General features: G+C 39.1%; 1 protein-coding gene across 4 annotated transcripts in view; it reads left to right on the top strand.

Annotated features, from left to right (window-relative positions):
- The first annotated feature begins 3193 nt into the window (after positions 1 to 3193).
- Positions 3194 to 21319, top strand: part of Ca-alpha1D (Ca[2+]-channel protein alpha[[1]] subunit D) — a 118707-nt gene continuing 100581 nt past the window's right edge. For 2 of the 4 annotated variants that reach the window (XM_076527459.1, XM_076527457.1), the window contains exons 1-2: positions 3195 to 3645; positions 5524 to 5629. In XM_076527459.1, the coding sequence (XP_076383574.1) occupies positions 3335 to 3645; positions 5524 to 5629 (417 nt within the window). In that variant the 5' untranslated portion in view covers positions 3195 to 3334. Of the gene's footprint in view, positions 3646 to 5523; positions 5630 to 21319 lie in introns of all 4 variants that reach the window. The other 2 variants (XM_076527458.1, XM_076527460.1) reach the window with 2 other exon arrangements.

The raw sequence follows: 21319 nt of genomic DNA, 5'->3' as shown, positions 1-21319 counted from the left end.
AAGGAAATGCGATTAAAAAATATGACACTAATTCTACGTTGTCATCTTCATAAATTAGACCCGCAGGACATATACAGGGTTTTTCAATAACTTTTGTTCAGATTTTTTCGAACACTTCTGTTAATCTGTCAAAAGAATGTTTCGAACAAATGTTTATCGGCTCCCTATTTGCTATTTAATTTCAAAAAATATTAATTTTCATACTTCTAAAGTTTTATAATTTAATTAATGAATCCTATTTAATATTTTATAATTTAATTAATTATTACCACTTTATATATTATATTTAATTAATTAACCCTATTTAATATTTTATAATTTAATTAATTAATCTCTCACTTATATAGTATTTTATAACTTAATTAATTAATCTCATTTGGCAATTTATAATTAGATTAATTAATTAATTAATTCAAACATAGATGGTAACATAATCTTTCCGAAATAAAATTATCAATTTGCTGATCGATGTATCACAAAACAAAGAAATTTTCATCTTAAATCGTTTCTGCGCTTTATTGAACCGAATTAAAATAATTAATTAAACTTAATTTCTTATTGAACTGAAATTTATCGATTCAAGGTCATTCGATGATCATGCAATAGCAGGTCGTTGAATTCATCTCGACACGAACTACATTATAATTACAGTGCAAAAAATACAGTGTATTTCGGAAGAAAAGCGATTTTTCTTTAAAACAATCTACTCGTAATTTTTATTTAAAAGATATAAACTTATTTAACGGGTACAAAGTGTCTCGTTGACAATTAAAAACAGTGAAAGAATAATATACAATATACAATAATGGCTAGCATACAATAATAAAATAAAACACAATATACAGTACACGATAATAAAATTAAAGCACAGTATATAATATACACTGAATGCTTCATTGAATGGAAAAGTAAATTGTAACGTTTGCAAGAAACGAGGACACTTTTAGACAGCAGGCGGACGTACCGCCGTGAAGTTTCTCTAAAATTCTTTGTCCCAAAGTTCACGGTGTTCTCGATTTAATATTACCTCGCGGCGCTTAATAGTAACGAAAAGATGCGGGTAGAACAAATACGATTCGTACCGCGCGCGGTTTATTCGTTTCGTCGAACGATTTACACATCGATCTCAAGAGGTACTGCTACCCGAAAACTGAGTCACGACGTCGTCGGCTCTCGCACGTCGCCGCGGGTCGCGGCGCGCGTGCTGGATATATCCGGCATTCGTCTCCAGAGGGCCGTCGCGCGGCTGCCGGATACATACGGCGTTCGGCGCCGCGTGCTATCGTTGGATGTCGGATATATCCGGCGATCGGTGCGATAGGGTTAAGAAGACCTCCTAAGACCCGATCAAAGGTCGATCAGCCGTGTTTTCTTTCCAGTCTTCTGTCGTCGAGTTCCTTGGTAAGTGGCTTGGCGTGCGGATTCACGCGTCCGTCGAGTTTGGCGAAACGCTCGCCGCTCCTGCCGCGGATGTTGTCAAGTACAAGCGGGATGCCCGAGTCATTGTGTAACGTTGCGTCGCAGGCATACCGAGGAGTGTTCGCCGTCGAGCCGGGTAATTTCGATCGTGCCCTTTGGATAATGCCAATGCTAGATTCGCTAGCACTGGCCCACAGCTCGAAACCGTAGGCCCGAATCGCGAATTATCGCATCGGCAGGAAAATAATTTCGGTGTTTCAGTGTGGAAATAAAACTGTACTGTTTCTATGGAAGAAATGGAACTTTATAATCTGTCGAATATTTTCCATTCTGTTCGACAATCTTCTGCCATCTTTGTCAGTAAAAAGCTCGATCAAGTGCGATTCGAGGTTATCGTAATTATTGAAATTCTTACAATGTCAAAAGTTCTCGAAACTTCCAAGTAATTGATAATCCACTGGCGCAGGGTCGGGGTTATGTAGAGGATGCGATGATCGCCATTAAAAATTGTTATGTCACATTTCAAAATGATTTTATTAATCGAACGTTGAGAACGTTGTTCCAACTAAATTGAGCAAACTGTAATTTAAGATATTGATTAAAGGAAGAAGTAACCTTTTACTTGAATCGTGTTCCTGCAATTTATGCGGAAGGCTGTTGTATATATGTATATATATATATATATATATTTTAGACGAATCATATTGTGTTTTATATATATACAGGGTGTCCCAAAAATGTCTCGCAATCCGAAAATGGGAGGTTCCTGAGGTAATTTCAAGTAACTTTCTCCTTAGCGAAAATGCAATCCGCCGCTCCGTTTACGAGTTATTAACGAAAAACACTGATCAATCGGAGAGCGCTTGCGGCCGGCGCCTCGGCCTTGCGGCCAATGCCGCGTCGCGCCGGCCAGCTGACGCAGCGGCAGTGGTCGCGAGGGCGGGGCGTCAGCGATCTCTCACTGGTCAGCGTTTTTCGTGAATAACTCACGAACGGTGCCTCGCAGAAAATTTTTGTAAAGGAAAAAGTTGCTTCGAATGACCTAAGGAACCCGCTACTTTCGGATTTCGAAAAATTTTTGGAAAATAGCGTGGGTCAAAGAGTTATTTTATATGTTGCGATAATTTAGCTTCGAGCGTGAAGGGTTAAAGTTTAGTTTGACGATACGCCGCTGTTTCCAAGGTCTCGCAGCGTTTCACAGCGCTGGAAAACATTTCGCCGGGGTTCAAATATCGTTCCTGGTTATGCCTGCTCTTTCGACAATACTCGCTCCCGCGGCTTCGGTGTCGCGAAGTGCGCTTCGAGTTCTCGACGCTTGCCGGAAAACAGAGTAGCGAGGATAACAAGACCGATATCGACCAGGGCCGGCGTCGCGTCGCGTCGTCGTCGGCGTTTCCATATTGGTTGAAACCGTATATCTGTAAATGTTCGCGAGACAGAAGCGTGCGGGTCGGAGGGTTTCGGCGACAAGGATGACGATAATAACGATGTTTCGTGTGTAATGTTTAGGTCACGGAGGGAGGTTCGAAAGAGCCCAGTGCCGTAGCATGCCGGCGAGCTGCAGCGGGTGGTGGGGCGTCTCTGAGAGAGCGCGTCGAACGGCGTCGTCGTCGTCGTCGGGCGTCTGCACGGGCGTCTGCGTGCAAGTCAGACAGGGTCTGGAGGAGCGTGGTTACGTGTGCAGAACCGGAAGAGGAGTCGGCGGCGGGGGCGGGACAGCGATCGGTGAAAAAGGAGTCGACGGAGAAGGGGGAGGAGGAGGCGGAGGCGGAGGCTTTGCCGGCGGCGGAGGAGGCGGGGGTGGAGGCGGCGTCGGCGTAGGCAAGCGAAAGCGGAGGAGAAGGGGGAGGAGAAGAAGAAGAGGTGAGCCGCGAAGCGTAAGCACGGAACCGATCGCGGCGAGGAGCACCGACCGATGAGCGCGGGGGGGGATGGGGGCTCATTGTTGGGCCCCCCTGGGCTGTCGGAGGCCCAGCCGACCGCCGTGACCCCCCCCATTCTTGGGCAGCACCGGAACTCGCAACCTGCCCAGGACGGACAGCTGGCCAACGCGCAGTCGCAGACGGGCCAAAACCAGGGGACCAGCCAAGCTGCCGCCAAGTCCGCTCCGAAGAGGCCGGCGAGGAGGGGCGGCAAACCACCGCCGGACAGGCCCGTCAGGGCCCTTTTCTGTCTGCCCCTCAAGAATCCCGTGCGCAAGATGTGCATCGACGTCGTCGAGTGGAAGTATCCTTTTTCTTTTTGTTGTTGCAATTTACGCGGCGACACAGGTGAGTGACGTAACACATTTGGGCCCACAAAAATGTTCGTACAACTTGTAAGATGCTATAATTTTTTTCGAACTGGACTAAATGATTTTAATTTTTTTTTTTTAGGTGATTGAGGGACTGGTATACTAGACAGTGACTGAAATGATTTTTCTTTTTTAATTTTGCTGTTACTTGGAACGACAGGGGAATCAAAATCTCGCGGTTTTTAACTCTTTTAATAAAATAGGCGTTTTTAAAAAAATGCCTTTCCATGATCTCGGTAACTCGTGTTGAGCTACTGGCGTTGGAAGGTTTCAAGAACTGCAGATTTCTTGTACTAGCTTTTGGTAAAAAGCGTGGAAAATCGGGATTATGCGGTTTTAGCGATCTTTAATTATTTGCAACTCGTAACAAGGTCTACAAATTTCGATAAAATTTTTAACATGCATATAAGTTACCGAGATATAAGAAAGGCAATTTTTTAAATTTTTGTTACAGGCTCAGGTAAAAAAGTTAAGAAACAAGAGTTTTCTTTTCCTTTTTTGTCATTTCAAATAAGAGCAAAATTAAGAAGAAGCATTTCAGTTATTGTCTCTCTCAGTATTGTCTCTATTGCGAATTAGTCCCACCATCGTTTCAAAAACGAAATTGCGTCATTTGGTACAGTTTTGAAAAATTTATTGCATTTTAAATGATGTACGAACACTTTTGTGAGCCACTGTACACCGATCTTTAATATTTTCTAAGCAGAAGTATTTTTGAATTCGACAGTGGAGCCGGTTACTGTGGGCTGTCGGACATAATTAACTTCATATTTATCAAATACAGCATACAATTTTTAAAAGTAATTCAAAAGTAAACAAAACAACGGAATAAAAATTATTATCATACTAAATTTTAATGAAAAAAAAGTCAGCATGATACACTTGGATGTGTTCTCTTGTCAATAGCGATTGAAACAGGTATCACAAGAAGTTCTGGGACCGATAGGGGGCCCTCTGATGCGGCCGCCTAGCGGGCCCCGCCTCAAACTTAATTATACTTGCTTCTATTTGAGTCTAGGTTCTATTATAATCTTTCCATAAAATCAATTAATAATTAAATTTAATTATAAATTAAATTATAATTACAAACCGGCAATAGTAGTTAGAGGTCTAGTATGACCCTCGTATATTTGAGTACGGCCCTAATGTTCTAATAATGTAACAAGCATCTTGTTTGCAATTTATAATTTAATATAATATATATAAATAGTAATTTAATTATAATTTAATTTATAATTAAATCTAATTATCATAATTTAATTTATAACTAAATTTAATTATCATAACTTAATTTATAACTAAATTTAATCATCATAATTTAATTATATATTATAAATATATTATAAAATATATTATATTATATATTATAAATATTATTATAAATTAAATTAAATTACTGTTTATTATTAAATTATAAATTGCAAACAAGATACCTGTTACATTATTAGAACATTAAGGCCGTACTGAAATATACGAGGGTCACACTTGACCCCTAACTATTATTTCCGGTTTATGTCACAAAATTCAATTTATATAATGCGTCTTATTTTTTTAATAAAATTTTAATACAAAGAGATTTTAATAATAAACGCATTTTTATAAAATTCGTTAGGTTATATAAAATGGAAATGCAATGGCTCAGGAAAACTGTATAAAATTTTTCAGTAATTTGGCTGCAAAGAGTTAATAAGGTTCCCTGGGCGAATCGGTGAAAATCAGGGAAAATCGTGGAAGAAGTTTCGTAGAAGTTTGCCCGCCGTTCTATGAATTTTCCTTAACTAGAGGCTTTCCTCGTTCGCGCGACTTTTCAGACCTTTCGAGTGGCTTATTCTCATGACGATATTCGCGAATTGCGTCGCCCTGGCAGTCTACACTCCGTACCCGTTCGGCGATTCAAATCTGACCAACCAGTATTTGGTAAGTTAAATCTTAAATCTTTTGGTCATTTTAACCTTTTAGGTACGGCTGAATGATCTGATACTGTATATACAGGGTGTCCCAAAAATGTCTCGCAATCCGAAAGTGGCGGGATCCTCGGGTCATTCGAAGCAACTTTTTCCTTTACAAAAATTTTCTCCGACGCACCGTTAACGAGTTATTAACGAAAAAGACAGTGACCAATGAGAGGCGAGCTCGGCTGGCGCGAGGCGATCGAGCCAATGAGCGGAACTGGGCTTCGTGCGATCATTATTCCCAATCTAACAAAATTCTTAAAAAATAGAGTGAACGTTGCACTTAGTTTTTATTTCTGTCTGCAATTGATGCAAAGAATTTTCATTTTGCACACAAATCCGCGGTCTAATAATTATTCCCAGCACTGTCGATGACCTTTTTCACTTAAGACACCCTGCACATTTAAAAAGAAACTTATTTTCTATTATTATTTTATTTATTTATTATTATATTAATTATATTATATTATTATTAATATAATAATTATATTATATTATTATTTTCTATTATTATTTATATTCTATATAAGTTACTTCCAGTGCACTAATAATTAGTGCACACCGCGCTGTAATTATTCAAGTCTTGTCCTTCACAATTGATGCACGCGTGTCGCAGTCTGCATCGCGATCTGCAGTGTAACTGCAGCCTCGGTATCCGCCCGTGGATTAAACGGCTCTATTTGCGCGACGATAAGGAAATCTGCAAAAATTCAATTGGTGCGAGAGAATACGAGCGACGCGATTCGACTGCGTCGGTGCTTCCAGCTTTAGAGCGACGCCGTTACGAATCGAATTTCAGTTTAAGACTCGCGAACGACCCAATTGGACCCCTGGTGGTCTCGGGCGGCGTCATTTTCGCGGTGAAACCCCTCCGCGTCGCAATCGTCGCGGAATATTCTCTTGTTCGACGTGTTTACGTGATCGATAGCAGATTAACCTTTTGGGCACAACGCACCACTATAATGGCTTCCGCGGATATCATCTCTCTGGACAACGCGCCACCATAGTGGCTTGCTCTACTAGCTCACTCGCTCATCGTTTGAACCAAATAATCGTTTTCATGTGCATTGTTTCATACTTCTTTTGTCTTCACATCGATTTACAACAGTCAACAGGGTGTCCCAAAAATGTCTCGCATTCCGCAAATGGCGGGTTCCTCGGATCACTTGAAGTAACTTCTTCTTTCACAAAAATTTTCTCCGAGGCACCGTTAACGAGTTATTAACGAAAAACACCGGCCAATGAGAAGCGGGCTCGGCTAACACGTGGCGGCCGAGCCGACGTGTGCGCGAAGCCCCGTTTCGCTGATTGGCTCGACTGCCTTGCACCGCTAGGCGAGCTCGCCCCTCATTGGTCACCGTTATTCGTTAATAACTCGTGAACGAAGCCTCGTAGAATATTTTCGCTAAGGAAAAAGTTGCTTCAATTGATCTTATGAACCCCTCGGTTCCCGGAAGTACAATAATTTTAGGACACCCTGTATATAGGGATAGTATAAAGTATAGTATAAGAGCATAATATAATATGTATATATAGTTAATATAATAATAATATATATAGTCAGTATAATAATAATGTATATAGTTAATATAATATAATATAATATATATAGCTAATATAAAAATTTTCTCCGAGGCACCGTTAACGAGTTATTAACGAAAACGCAGTGACCAATGAGGGGCGAGCTTGCATGGCGCGAGGCGACTGAGCTAATGAGCGGAACCGGGCTTCACGCGCCGATTGGCTTGACCGCCTCGCGTCAGCCGTACTCGATTCTCATTGGTCACTATTTTTCGTTAATAACTCGTTAACGGTGCCTCGGAGAACATTTTTGTAAAGAAAGAAGCTGCTTCGAATGATCCGTGGAACCCGCCATTTCCGGATTGCGAGACATTTTTGGGAATTTTAAACATTAGAGCTATTGGTACACAAGAAATTTTTTAGTTACTCTATTATTAATGAAATTACGCCAATAGAATGCGCTATCTGCGAAAGAAAACGGTAAGAAACCTAAATTTCACACGTTGTATGTGTAGGTCGTAAATCTTGATTTAATTCCAAATTTAACAGGAAATACGATTTCAAGCAATATAAAGTTACCACTGTATTCTCATCGATCAATCTACTGGGTGTCCCAAAAATGTCTCGCAATCCAGAAATGGCGGTTTCCTTGGATCATTTGAAGCAACTTCTTCCTTTACAAAAATGTTCTCCGAGGCATCGTTAACGAGTTATTAACGAAAAACAGTGATCAATAAGAATCGAGTACGGCTGACGCGAGGCGGTCCAGCCAACCGGCGCACGAAGCCCAGTTCCGCTCATTGGCTCGGTCGCCTCGCGCCAGTCGAGCTCGCCTCTCATCGGTCACTGTTTCTCGTTAATAACTCGTTAACGGTACCTCGGAGAAAATTTTTGTAAAGGAAAAAGTTGTTTCGAATGACCCGAGGAACCCGCCACTTTCGGATTGCGAGACCTTTTTGTGACAGCCTGTATATTATAATTATATGGAGAAAACACACGACTTCTTCATACATTCTGTCACGAATATATTAATTACACGTGAACTAGCTATCTCTAATATAAATCCATAAAATTCGTAGTCTACTAATCACAAAAGGGAGGAAGGGGTGGGGAGAGAATATCGGAATGCAGTTGCTTCCCACGTAAAACTTCTCTGAAACAGTGTACGCAGGGGTGTGACATTCTCCGGTGGAGGCTTGCCGCACAAACCCACCACCAATTAGCGGGTTCTTCCATAGCTCGGCTGATTATCCAGGCTCGTTCGAATCGGTTATTGTTGCCGCAGTTTGCGTCAGCACAGGGCCGTAAACATTTAAACGCGGGAGACAGTAGATTTAAAAAACAGACCTGGGCGGCTGACCGTCTCTAGATTTCGAATGTAATTTCGAATGAAATTTGGGAGATTTCAGCGGCGTATCGTTCCACTTTCCACGGACGACGAGTAGAATCCCTCGGAATTCCAAGCAAATCCAGAGAGGATCAGCGCGAGGTCATCTTTGTCGCCGGAAATCGGACGGCGGAATGAAACGGGAGGGTTGAAGCTGTCTTCTCGTCGCTAGTGATTATTACAGTAATGTCTCCCTAACTGACGCTCGGATTGTCCACCAAAAATGGACAATATGGGAAGAGGAGATACGATTTTTATTTATCGAGTCTTGTAGGTGCTCGTTTTTATAGTTGTTGGCTATAAATTCGTAACTATAAAAATGAATTTTTCACTTCCTAAATTGCCCACTTTTGTGGACAATCTGAGCGTCAATTAGAGAGACATATGAGCCGGTTATTTTGAAAATGGACAATTTGGGAAGAGGAGATACGATTATTGTTTAACGAGTCTTGTAGGAGCTCGTTTTTATAGTCGTTGACTACAAATTCGTAACTATAAAAATGAATCTTTCACTTCCTAAATTGTCCATTTTTGTGGACAATCTGAGCGTCAATTAGAGAGACATATGAGCCGTTTATTTAAATGTATCTAAAGGAGTTGAATTTATAGTTCCTATTAAAATAATGGCAACCAGATTCGTTATCAAATTTGAAGGAGCCCAAATCCGTTCAACATAATTTAAGATGCTTCAAATTGAAAAGAAACAATACTCAATTTATTTTATACAGGGTGTCCCAAAATTATGGTATTTCCAGGAAATGAGGGGTTCCTCTGAGATCATTTGAAGTAACTTTTTCCTTAGAGAAAATGTTCTGCGACGCTTCGTTTACGAGTTATTAACGAAAAACAGTGACCAATGAGAGGCGAGCTCGGCTGGCGCGAGACGGCCGAGCTAACGTGCGGCGGAAGCCCATTTCCGCTGATTGGCTCGGTCGCCTAGCGCTGAGCGAGCGCGGTCATTGGTCAGCGTTTTTCGTTAATAACCCGTAAACGAAGTCTCGTGGAACATTTTCGCTAAGGAAAAAGTTGCTTCAAATGACCTTGGGAACCCCCCGTTTCCCGGAAATACCATAATTTTGGGACATCCTGTATAAAATAAATTCAGTATTGTTTTTGTTGGCACGCTGAACTTCGACTGAAAATCTTCGATCGTACTGAGAATAGCCGGCGAAGGAAGATTCCGTTCGTCGAACCGTCCTCGAGGCATCGACACAGAAAACGGTAGTGTTCAACAGACAGAGCCGGGCGGCGCGAAATTTATTCGTGTTGAAACACCGATAATTGTTCAATCTTGCTGATATCGTCGTGCACCGTAGCCCGACATTATCGGCAATTACGCCTCTGCGAACGACCCTCCGTGAAGAAGTTGCCGTACGTCGTTTCGGTCTCTCGGAAACGGTGGCCTGCTAGCAGAGTGCCTGCGGATCTTATTATTTAGGGTTCAATGTAGATGTCCCTTCGCTCTAGATACGTAGCGTAACATTGCTGCAATGTCTCGAGCACTTTAGAATATTTCTCATTCAGAATATCGGTTTTAGGAACGGACTAACATTTCTGCGAGCCAATTCGCGATGCGAATACAGTAATGTCTCTCTAATTGACGCTCGGAGAAAAATTCAGCGCACTGCTTGCGACGGCATCTTATCGAGGAATTAGTATAAAAAGAACCTATATTTTTGTTTTCGAGAAATCTTCAATTTCCGATTTTTTTTTTGGTTTTCCATTTTTTGTAACTACAACTTGCACCTGAAAAATCTGAAAAAATTCTGTAATACGCGGCTCGATGTCCAAAATAAGCCACATTTTTTTCGAAATTTTAGATGCCACCGAAGAGGGGGATGGGCGGGCAAGGCTGGAATAATAGTATCTCCTCTCCCCGAATTGTCCATTTTTTGTGGACAGTCTGAGCGTCAATTAGAGAGACATTACTCTACTGTGGCTGACGGAAGTATTCGAACGAATTGTTATGGGAAGAGGTAACAGTTTCGCTGAAATTTTCTTGCTCGCGAACGACGATGCATTGAGAATTTTGATCAAAGGTCCGCCGAATTCGAATTCATACAAAACTCCGAATCAACGGCAAAAGTACAACACAATCTTGAAAAAATTCTTTCGTCGAAATATGTCACTTGAGCGATACAGGAGAACACTGTAAAACAGATTACAGTAATGTCTCTCTAATTGACGTTTAGATTGTCCACCAAAAATGAACAATTTCGGAAGAACCAGATACGATTATTCGAGCCTTGCGGTTCAAATTTTATAGTTACGAAGTGTCAACAACTATAAAAACGAGTTACAAGGCTCGAATAAATGGACTTAGGTCATTTTTTAAATAAACGGCTCATATGTTTCCCAAATTGGCGCTCAGATTGTCCACAGAAATGGACAATTCGGGAAGAACCAGATACGATTTATTCGAGCCTTGTAGTTCAATTTTTATAGTTAGGACTTGTCAACAACTATAAAAAAACAATCTACAAGGCTCGAATAAATGGATTTAGGCCATTTTTAATAGAAACGGCTCATATGTCTCCCTAATTGACGCTCAAATCGCCCACAGAAATGGACAATTCGGGAGGAACCAGATACGATTTATCCAATCCTCGTAGTTCAATTTTTATAATTACAAATTATCAACAACCATAAAGAAAACAAGCTACAATGCTCGAATAAATCGATTCTACTCTTCCTAAATTCTCCACTCTACCGCACAATCCGATGCGTCAGTAAGGGACTATACGTCCCAAAAACCAAGAACAACGTAACGTAACCGTAACAAAAATCCGTCGACAAATCGAAGATCCCACTGCCGGGACGTTCCAAGAACAAAAAAAAGCAAAAAATCGGCTCAATTAATCCCGCCGCCGTTGCCAGTCGTTTCCCGACGCGCGCGCGCTCGATGACCTCGCCGTAGAGGAAGCGGCGAGTGGTTGTCGGAGGCAAGAAAGTGTTTTTCGAGGGTGAAAGGAGTCGCATCGGATCGCCGTGGCTTTTCGCGCTCGGATAGAATCAAAAGTAGTATAGATGACCGTGTACTCGGAAAATGGGTAAAAGGCTTGCCGAGATTGCGCGATGCGGTGCGGTGCGGCGCGGCCAATAAAAGCGAACGAGTCCCTATGTGTCGCGGCAGACCGGAAACTTCGGGAAAAGGCGCGTTCCGTGTACGCACGGGGTGCCGCAGAGCATCGGGATCCAGGTCACAAACACCGTAAAAGGGTCCCCGTGAACGGGATCCGCTCGGTGTTTCCGCGTCTCCTCTCTTCGACCCAGTTCCACTAATTCAACCGCTTTCGCGCGTTTTCATTAATTGTACGGCCAAGCCCCGACTCGATTCCGAGAGCGACTTGAGGAATCTCGCGATCAGCACGGCTCCGCTGAAGCGCATTCCTTTCTCGGCGACCAATTCGCGCCTTTCTCGCGAGACGTCGATGTTCATCCGACCGGCGACGCCTTATTCTTTGGTTTTTATCACTGAATTTCGTACGGTGGCCTGTGAAAGGGTTCGTGCTGCTTTTGAAACGCGAGAAGTATTTTCAAAGTGGACTGAATTTGGCGAATCTTGGTTTTTAGGTGATTGAGGGACTGATTTACTAGAGGATGACCGAAATGGTTATTGAAAATATTGATTATTATAGTAAATTATGTTAAATAATATTATTATAAATATATTATAATATTATATATATTATTAAATATTATTATTATAAATAATAAATAATATATTATATTATTATAATGTTATTATATAAATAATTAATTAAAATTGTTATTATAAATAAGAGCAAAATTAAGAAAATTGTTTTCAAATATTGTAATTAAATAATATATTATTATAAATATATTATAATATTATATATGTATTATATATTATTATATACTATTATTATTGTTAATAATATATTATTATATATTATTAATATTATAATATTAATAATATAATTAAATATTACTATTATAAATAATAAATAATATATTATTATATTATTATAATATTATTATATAAATAATAATAATATTCGGTTATAAATGCTTATGACCGAATTGCTATTACAATGAAGATAATTTTACAAGTAATTTTTAAATTTTTACTGACAACAGAAACAAAAAAACTCGCGTTTCTTAACCTTTTTTTATCTGTGCGTATAACGAAAATTTAAAGAATTCTTTTCTTATATCTCGGTAACTTAAATGCATGTTGAAAATTTTATCGAAATTGATCGACGTTGTTACGAGTGACAAATAATTAGAGATCGCTAAAATCGCATAATTTTGTCTCGATTTTTGACACTTTCGACCAAAAACTGTAAGAAATCTGCAGGTCTGCAGGGGTCCTTCAACGAGTCACCGAAATCTTGGAAAGGCAGTTTACAAATGTTTGTTACAAGCTCGGATAAAAAATAGTTAAAGAACGAGATTATTTAACCTTTTTTGTCATTCCAAGTAACAGCGAAATAATATATTATAATATATATATAATATACAATATATATAATATATAATAATATACAATATATATAATATATAATAATATACAATATATATAATATATAATAATATACAATATATATAACATGTAATATACATATAAGAAAATACATTTCAGTTATTGTCTCGTGGATTAGTCCTTCTATCATCTAAAAAAAAGAATAATAATTCAAGTCATTTAGCTTGGAAAGAAAAATTGACAAATTGAGAAGGGGAGATGCGATTATGCGAGCCGTGCGGCTCGTTTTTATAGTCGTTGACAATTGGTAACTATAAAAATGATCCGCAGGGTATCATAGAAAAATAATCAGAATAGAAATAGTCAGAATAAAACGCACCTTTAGGACCAATATACAATACTTAATCGAGTCTGGCATGCAGTAAATGTAAATGTCGAGGTACAGTTGCTCACAAAATTGAGCGTACGCTTAAGTTGGCAACGATGATTAGTGGGCAAATAAAAAAAACGGACATTTTGAAAAATATCAACACAATATAATAGTAATTAATTTGAATATTTCAACAGTTAATTCTTTGAAAAACTGTTTTTCAAAAAATGAACTATTTATTTATATTTCCCACCGAACGTAAAAACGTTCTTATTTCATCGTCGCGAAGTTAAACATACGGTTGACATAACACTATTAAGAAAACTGAGTTTCGTGAAACTCGTTACGTATTTTTTCGATCTGGAATTCGTTCAGCCGTCTCCGGGTCACGTTATTACGTTGCTATGTCACGCTGAATCGTCGTTCGTCGCTGTTTATTAGCGAAAGATAGCATCGCGTCTTCCAAAGGATCGGAGACCAATATTTCTGTGCGAAAAATTATTATATTATATTATATTTATTATATTATATTATATTATATTTATTATATTATATTATATTTATTATATTATATTATATTTATTATATTATATTGGAAATGGGTAGATAAATAAAAGTAAAACGCAGTGAATTAAACTTATCCCTTTTAGTTTATTAATTTGATGTACGAGGAAGGACCGTCTTTACTCTCCTGATTGCTCCAGGAGACTGAAGACTATTCACAAAGACGAAACCAAAAACGTCACCTAAAGACAAAGTGCACTCTGTTCTATATACATATGAAATCATTGTTTATCTAATGGTACTCTGGCGAGACTCTCGGCGTCGATTCGTTTTTGTAACTTATATGCTAGAAGGAAAAACTTCTGAGTATTCAAAAGAGAGAAAATAATCCAATATATTATATAAAATCTGTGGCAGACGAAATTGGTCGAACGATAGAAAGGACTCTTTCCACGGTGCAGAAAATTATTAACGATTACAAATACAGCGGAGCCCTTCGTAACAAAGTAGAACGCGGGAGAAAAGGAATAACGAGCGAAGCCGACGAGCGGCGCGCAGCGAGACGAATTAAAATTGATCCTAAAAGCGGCGTTCGAAAATTAACGAAGAAAGCGTCTTCGAGAATTGAACGAACCATCTCTACGGAAACTGTCCGCAAAATCGTGCGCGATAAAGGGTGCGTTTCAAAGGTGAAGCGACGCACAGTGGGCCGGATCGAATATTTTAGTGACTTTTTGACAAAAACCTAATTTTCTCATATCGATGTCCAGTCAATTTTTATTGCTTGTTAAATGTCCATTACCCTCGAAAGTGGAAATATTAATAAAAATGATCATAAGTTGTAATAGATACGACAATTTAAAGATGAACATTTTGAACACTACATTTGGCGCCAAAAAGTATGCTTCTTTTCCTCGCAATGTCCCGACGAACCTAATTAACTTTTTCCTTTGCTTTCTTTTTTAGCATTAGGAGGTAATATTTCTCGTTAGTAAACATTAGCTTAAATTAAGATTTTTGTATCCTATATATGAAAAATATAATGTTTAATAAAATACAAAAAGTGTACAAATTACTCGGGGAATCACGGTTTCGGACAAACGGTATATTTTCAGGATACTTTCCTCTACATAATTCTGTAAAAGTTACAAAACAAGACGAACTAGATTGCAAATTATTACATTTTAAAGATATCAACGTTACGTTACTTCGAGGTTAAAGATATCGAAGATAATCTCTCTGTGTTTCAGTCGGTATATTACAGAACGCTTCTTCGTCTGTAAAAAAAAAATCGACAGATATTTAAAATTTTAAATTATTCCATATAACATGAAAAATATAAGTGAACGAAACAAACTTTGTAACATTACAATACTAATGTACCTGGAATTACTAATGGGTCCTCGTAACCAGTGTGGGTGCAATAAAGTACGCGTTCCAGAAAAAGTTCCCTGTATGCATTGTATGTAGTTGATAAATTTCAACAGTTCGAACTTTTGATAAAATGTAGAGTACGTTAATTAATCTTACCATTTCGTTATTGTTTCGATAAATCTACTGCTTCGGGATTTAATGCATACAGAGACCTTTTTCTGGGACGCGTACTTTATTGCACCCACACTGGTTACGAGGACCCGCTAGTAATTCCAGGTACATTACTATTGTAATGTTACAAATAGTTTGTAACATTATATTTAAACAATCTTTTTTTCACGAAATATGTCAATGAAAATTAATTAAAAATTATTGTTTAACAAATGCAAAAAAATTTAATTATCTATAGTTGATGTAATAATGCAAGTATACAATGTATGTACAGTGGTATACTGCAAAGTTTTACGCAAAATGAAAATTGCCTGCATTGATTGCAAGAAGATTGCTGGGAGATTCAGTTCCTTCTGTATTAACGTTAACAATTTGCAAAGAATATAATATCTTTAAATTCTTCCAAAGTAACTATTGTACAGTTACTCTGTATATTATATATAATACAATAATTTTAGGACACCCTGTATATAATATAGTATATATATATATATAATAATTTTGGGACACCCTGTGTATAATATAGTATATATATATAATTTTGGGACACCCTGTATATAATATAGTATATATATATACACATATATATATAATAATTTTAGGATCCCCTGCGTATAATATACAGGGTTAAATTTTAATAATAATTTAAACAATAATTTTGTTTGTATATTATATACAGGGTGTCCCAAAATTAGTGTATTTCCGGGAAGTGAAGGGTTCATGAGGTCATTTGAAGCAACTTTTTCCTTAGCGAAAATGCGATCCGCGGCTTCGTTTGCGAGTTATTAACGAAAAACGATGACCAATGAGAGGCAAGATCAGTTGGCACATGGCGGGCGAGCCAATGCACTCGCCGGGTCGCCTCGCGCCAGCCAAGCTCGCTTCTCATTGGTCAGCGTTTTTCGTTAATAACTCGTGAACGAAGCCTCGGAGAACATTTTCGTAAAGGAAAAAGTTGCTTCAAATGATCTCGGGAACCCCTTATTTCCCGGAAATGCCATAATTTTGGGACATGCTGTATAACTGTTCATTGAATAGTGACTATCGTATAAACACAATTCAAAAATATCGCATAAACATAATAAATTCATAAAACTTAACGCTAGTAATAATATACAGTAATATACTAATATATACTACAAGTAGTAATATATACAGTAATATAGTAATTCACACTCGTAAAATTTGAACTAGCAATATATTCCACGCACGATGTCCCGAATAAAAGTTGTCATTTCCACGAGAAGCGTTCGCGTTAAAAATAGCACGTTGGATATTGTCGTCGGGCTGCGCGAAGTTCGCACGGAAGTGGAAAATAGGACGGAAATTATGCAACGATCCGATAAGCCGGTGCGCGCCTGGACATCATACCTACGCGTGCGATATCCTTGAAGAGGTTGCCGAGGAAGTTTACAACAACATCGCGTGCGCGAGACGAGGCGAGACAGACCGTCTACGGGCGAACGTAGACGAACGAACGCTTTCGATCGGCCATCGATAAACCGTTCGTCGTACGGGGGCCGCGTGGTGGGGGAAGGCCGAAGGGAGCAGCTCGAGTAGTATAAACGGTTCGGGAGGCTGGCCGGTGGGTGTGGACTGGCTTTGATCGGCCATTGATCATATCCCCCTCCCCCTCTCCCCCCACCCCGCCCCTCGGCCCCGATTTTCGACGTTTCGGAACAGCAAATATTTCCAGACGTGGCAAACTTTCCGCGCGGCGTTGCCAAACAGCGAAAAAAACATTGGAAAGAAAACAAACGATAGAGCTGGGCCACGCCGGCGGCGGATATATTTTGGACGTATTTCAAGATAATACAGCGGCGGCGGCGGCGGCGGCGGCCAGGACGATAGAAGCCGCCGGGGAACGATAGGCCGGTAATATAACGCGAGCCAGAGCCAATCGGCCACTTCGCCGATGATCGATCGATTTCGGATATTAAAAGTAAATGGATGCTGGAAGCGCATCCCTGGTGGTGTCCTTGCTATCTCATTCTCGGCCTTCGACTTTTCCATCGGCGTGTATTTCCCCCTCCACGCGTTACCGTTACTGTTCGACGATCTCCGGTGCGATGTCGCGATTCTTATTCGGTTCCTTTCACGGTTTCTGAAAGATTCGCTGTGTTGTAGGCTTCGATACTTCTGGCAAATTTTTGGCATCGCGAAAACATTGTTAAGGACGATGATATGATTAAACCGTATTATTAGGAACGCAAGTAATCGTAGCGCTAAATGCCCTGAATTATGATATAAATTAAAAATTATATATTATATTATATACAGGGTTATATTACTATATAAATATATTATATTACTTTATTATTTTTATTTACTTACTATATCTATATTAGTTTTATTACTATATATTATATTATTATAATTATATAACCTGTATATAATATTATATACAATTATATATTATTATTATACAACGTGTCCCAGAATTATGCTATTTCCGAGAAACGAGGGATTCCTGAGGTGATTTGAAGCAACTTTTTCCTTAGCGAAAATATTCTACGAGGCTTCGTTTACGAGTTATTAACGAAAAACGCTGGCCAATGAGAGGCGCGCTCGCTTAGCGCTAGGCGACCGAGCCAATCAGCGGAACTGGGCTTCCGCCGCTCGTTGGTTCGGCCGCCGCGCGCCAACCGAGCTCGTCTCTCATTTGTCACTGTTGTTTCATTAATAACTCGTAAAGCCGCGGATTGCAATTTCGCTAAGAAAAAAGTTGCTTCAAATAACCTCAAGAATATATATATATATATAATACCTCAGGTATAAATATTATTATATTATATTATTATATATTATTTAATTGTATTATACAGGGTGTTCCACAATTATTTTAACAGCCGAAAATGAGGGGTAGCTGAGGTCATTTGAAGTAACTTTTTCTTTTGCGAAAATGCAATCCACGGCTTTGTTTACGAGTTATTAACGAAAAACACTGGTCAATGAGAGGTGACGGTGCGAGAGAGAGAGAGAGAGAGTCCGCGAGAGAGTCCGCTGCACGAGGCTTTGACAGGTGGTCGGGACTGACTCGAGCCGCGTTCAAAGTATTGAACAAATCACGAAGCGAGAACTTTCCGGATTTTTTTTTACTACGTAACAGTGATATTTTTAAGAAAAAAGCTGTTCACCTTTACTTTAGAACGTCTGAAGAATATTTACCAATTTTTCGGACCCGAAATAATAAGTAATTTAACCGTGACGGCCGTTTTAATTTTCTAGTGTGCACGACACCTCGTGTGTAACATGTGAAATTTTTAAGCAAGGTGTACAGAGAAGATTAACAAAGTACGTAAATGATATTTTAATTTAAATAATTCCGTGTACGAACAGAATTCAACGAATGATTCGCAAAGCTGATTTAATAATAAATAATCGCGTTAAGGTACGTAAAGGATTTGTTTTTTAGAAAAATATGAAAAATATTATCGATAAGTAACTCACCCATTTAGTTGAGGATGCATTTGCTGACTCGTACGTACTGACCTCGTACAACGAACAGCTGATCCCAGGTCAATGACCGCAACATTCGAGGGATACTGTCGGCGGAACCTCTGGTATGGTTATTTACGAAGTTCACTTACACTGCACTGTCACCAAACACTGATCAGTTATTTAATCACTGATAATCCGAATCACTTGTCGATATTTAAGAAAGATCACCGAGACTCGTTCGCGGATAATCGTTTATTCGACGCGTTCGTTCGGAAGTCGACGTTTCACTGCCGAAAAATTCGGGCCCTGACTGTGGGTCCTTGTTGTTCGTCGTTCGGCCGTCCGAGGAAATGACACTCGATACCACTTTCTTCGCACGGCCATTAATTACGTTCTAAGAGCGCAGGGTGACAGCGGGTCGAACACAGTTTACGTCTCGGCATATCTTGTTTATTTCATTTGGCGGTACCCTGCGCTTCGAAAAAAATGGTATCGGGGGTTATTTCCTCGGACGGCCGAAAGACGAACGACAAGGGCCCACGGTCGAGGCCTCGATTTTTTGGCAGTGAAACGTCGACTGCCGAACGAACACGTCGAATAAACGATTATCCGCGAACGTGTCGTATAAACTATTATCTGCAAACGCGTCTCAGTCATCTTTCGTAATATCCACAAATGTTTCGGATTATCAGTGATTAATTAAGTGATCAGTGTTTAGTGACAGTGCAGTGAAAGATCAGCTGTACGTTGTACAAGGTCAGTGCCCTTCGACATCGTGAATTTCAGCCAGCAAATGCATCCTCAACTAAATGGGTGAGTTTCTTACTGATAATATTTTTCATATCTCTCTAATAAACAAATCGTTTACGTCCCTTATTTATTATTAAATCAGCTTTGCAAATCATTCGTTAATCTTCACTGTACACTTTGCATAAAAATTTCATATGGTACACACGAGGTGTCATGCACACGAGAAAATTAAAACGGCTGTCACGGTTAAACTACTTATTATTTCGGGTCCAAAAAATTAGTAAATATTCTTCAGACGTTCTAAAGTAAAGGAGAACAGCGTTTTTCTTAAAAATATCACTGTTATGTAGTAAAAAAAATCCAGAAAGTTCTCGTCTTGTGACTTGTTCAATACTTCGAACGCGGCTCGAGTCCGTCCCGACCTTCTGTCAAAGCCTCGTGCTGCGGACTCTCTCGCGGACCCTCTCCCTCGCACCGTCACCTCTCATTGGCCAGTGTTTTTCGTTAATAACTCGTAAACAAAGCCCCAGATTGCATTTTCGCAAAGGAAAAAGTTACTTCAAATGACCTCAGCTACCCCTCATTTTCGGCTGTTAAAATAATTGTGGGACACCCTGTATACAGGGTGGGGCATTTTAAACAGGTCACCTGAATAACTCGCTTGTTTTTGAAGATGGGAGAAAATGCATTAGACCAAACTTACTTGGTATCGGGGGGCTCATATATATATAATCTGGTATTACCAATTTTTCTGTAGGTGGAGGCGTCAAGGAGATATGAAGGTCAATTCTGTTTTTTTAAATAGAACAGTAAGTTTTTTTACTTACATTCTGATAGAGTGTTTCGAGGCGAATACAATGAACTATTATGAAGGTCATTCAAGGTCACCCAAAGACAACTGCAAGAGAAAATAAATTGTCTCAGAGTACTTTTCGAATACTTGTATGTCACGTGTGTGTATTACGTAAAAAAGAACAACAAAAGATAAACAAACATTCAATCGCATTGTACGCTTATCTGTATCCTCAAACATTATTGGTAATTTTTAATTATCTGTTTTAGAAAATAATTTGAAGAAAAATTCAGAGATTTATACTATATCAGCGAAGGATTAGAAACGTCGTAAATATTTCTGGACTTTTCGTACTAAATGTCATATGGTCATAGCGTTGTGGTCGTTGCATTGGACTTGATCTTAGCTTTTACATTATGACGATAAAAATTGCACACAAGTAAATAGATGACATTATTTTTTCATTAAATTTATAAACAAATTTGTGTGATTATTTGCCATTTTACTGTATTTTACCTTTGCTTTTCTGTGTCACTTTGGGTGACCTTGAATGACCATAATAGTTCATTGTATTCGCCTCGAAAAATATCAGAATGTAAGTAAAAAAACTTACTGTTCCATTTAAAAAAACAGAATTGACCTTCGTATCTCCTTGACGCCTCCACCTGCAGAAAAATTGGTAATACCAGATTATGAGCCCCCCGATACCAAGTAAATTTGGTCTCATGTATTTTCTCCTATCTTCAAAAACAAGCGAGTTATTCAGGTGATCTGTTTAAAATGCTCCACCCTGTATATTAAAAATTACGCGAAATTTTGATCTCGTCGAACAGGGATTGAACGAACGTTTTATTATCATTGTTAACATTTTTGATCGGTCGAAAAGAATCGAACAGC

The sequence above is a fragment of the Megalopta genalis genome, unplaced genomic scaffold (assembly GCF_051020955.1).
Source record: "Megalopta genalis isolate 19385.01 unplaced genomic scaffold, iyMegGena1_principal scaffold0023, whole genome shotgun sequence".
Taxonomy (NCBI): Eukaryota; Metazoa; Arthropoda; class Insecta; order Hymenoptera; family Halictidae; genus Megalopta; species Megalopta genalis.
The sequence above is the reverse complement of the archived record's forward strand: the minus strand, read 5'-3'. Positions and strand labels throughout refer to the sequence as shown.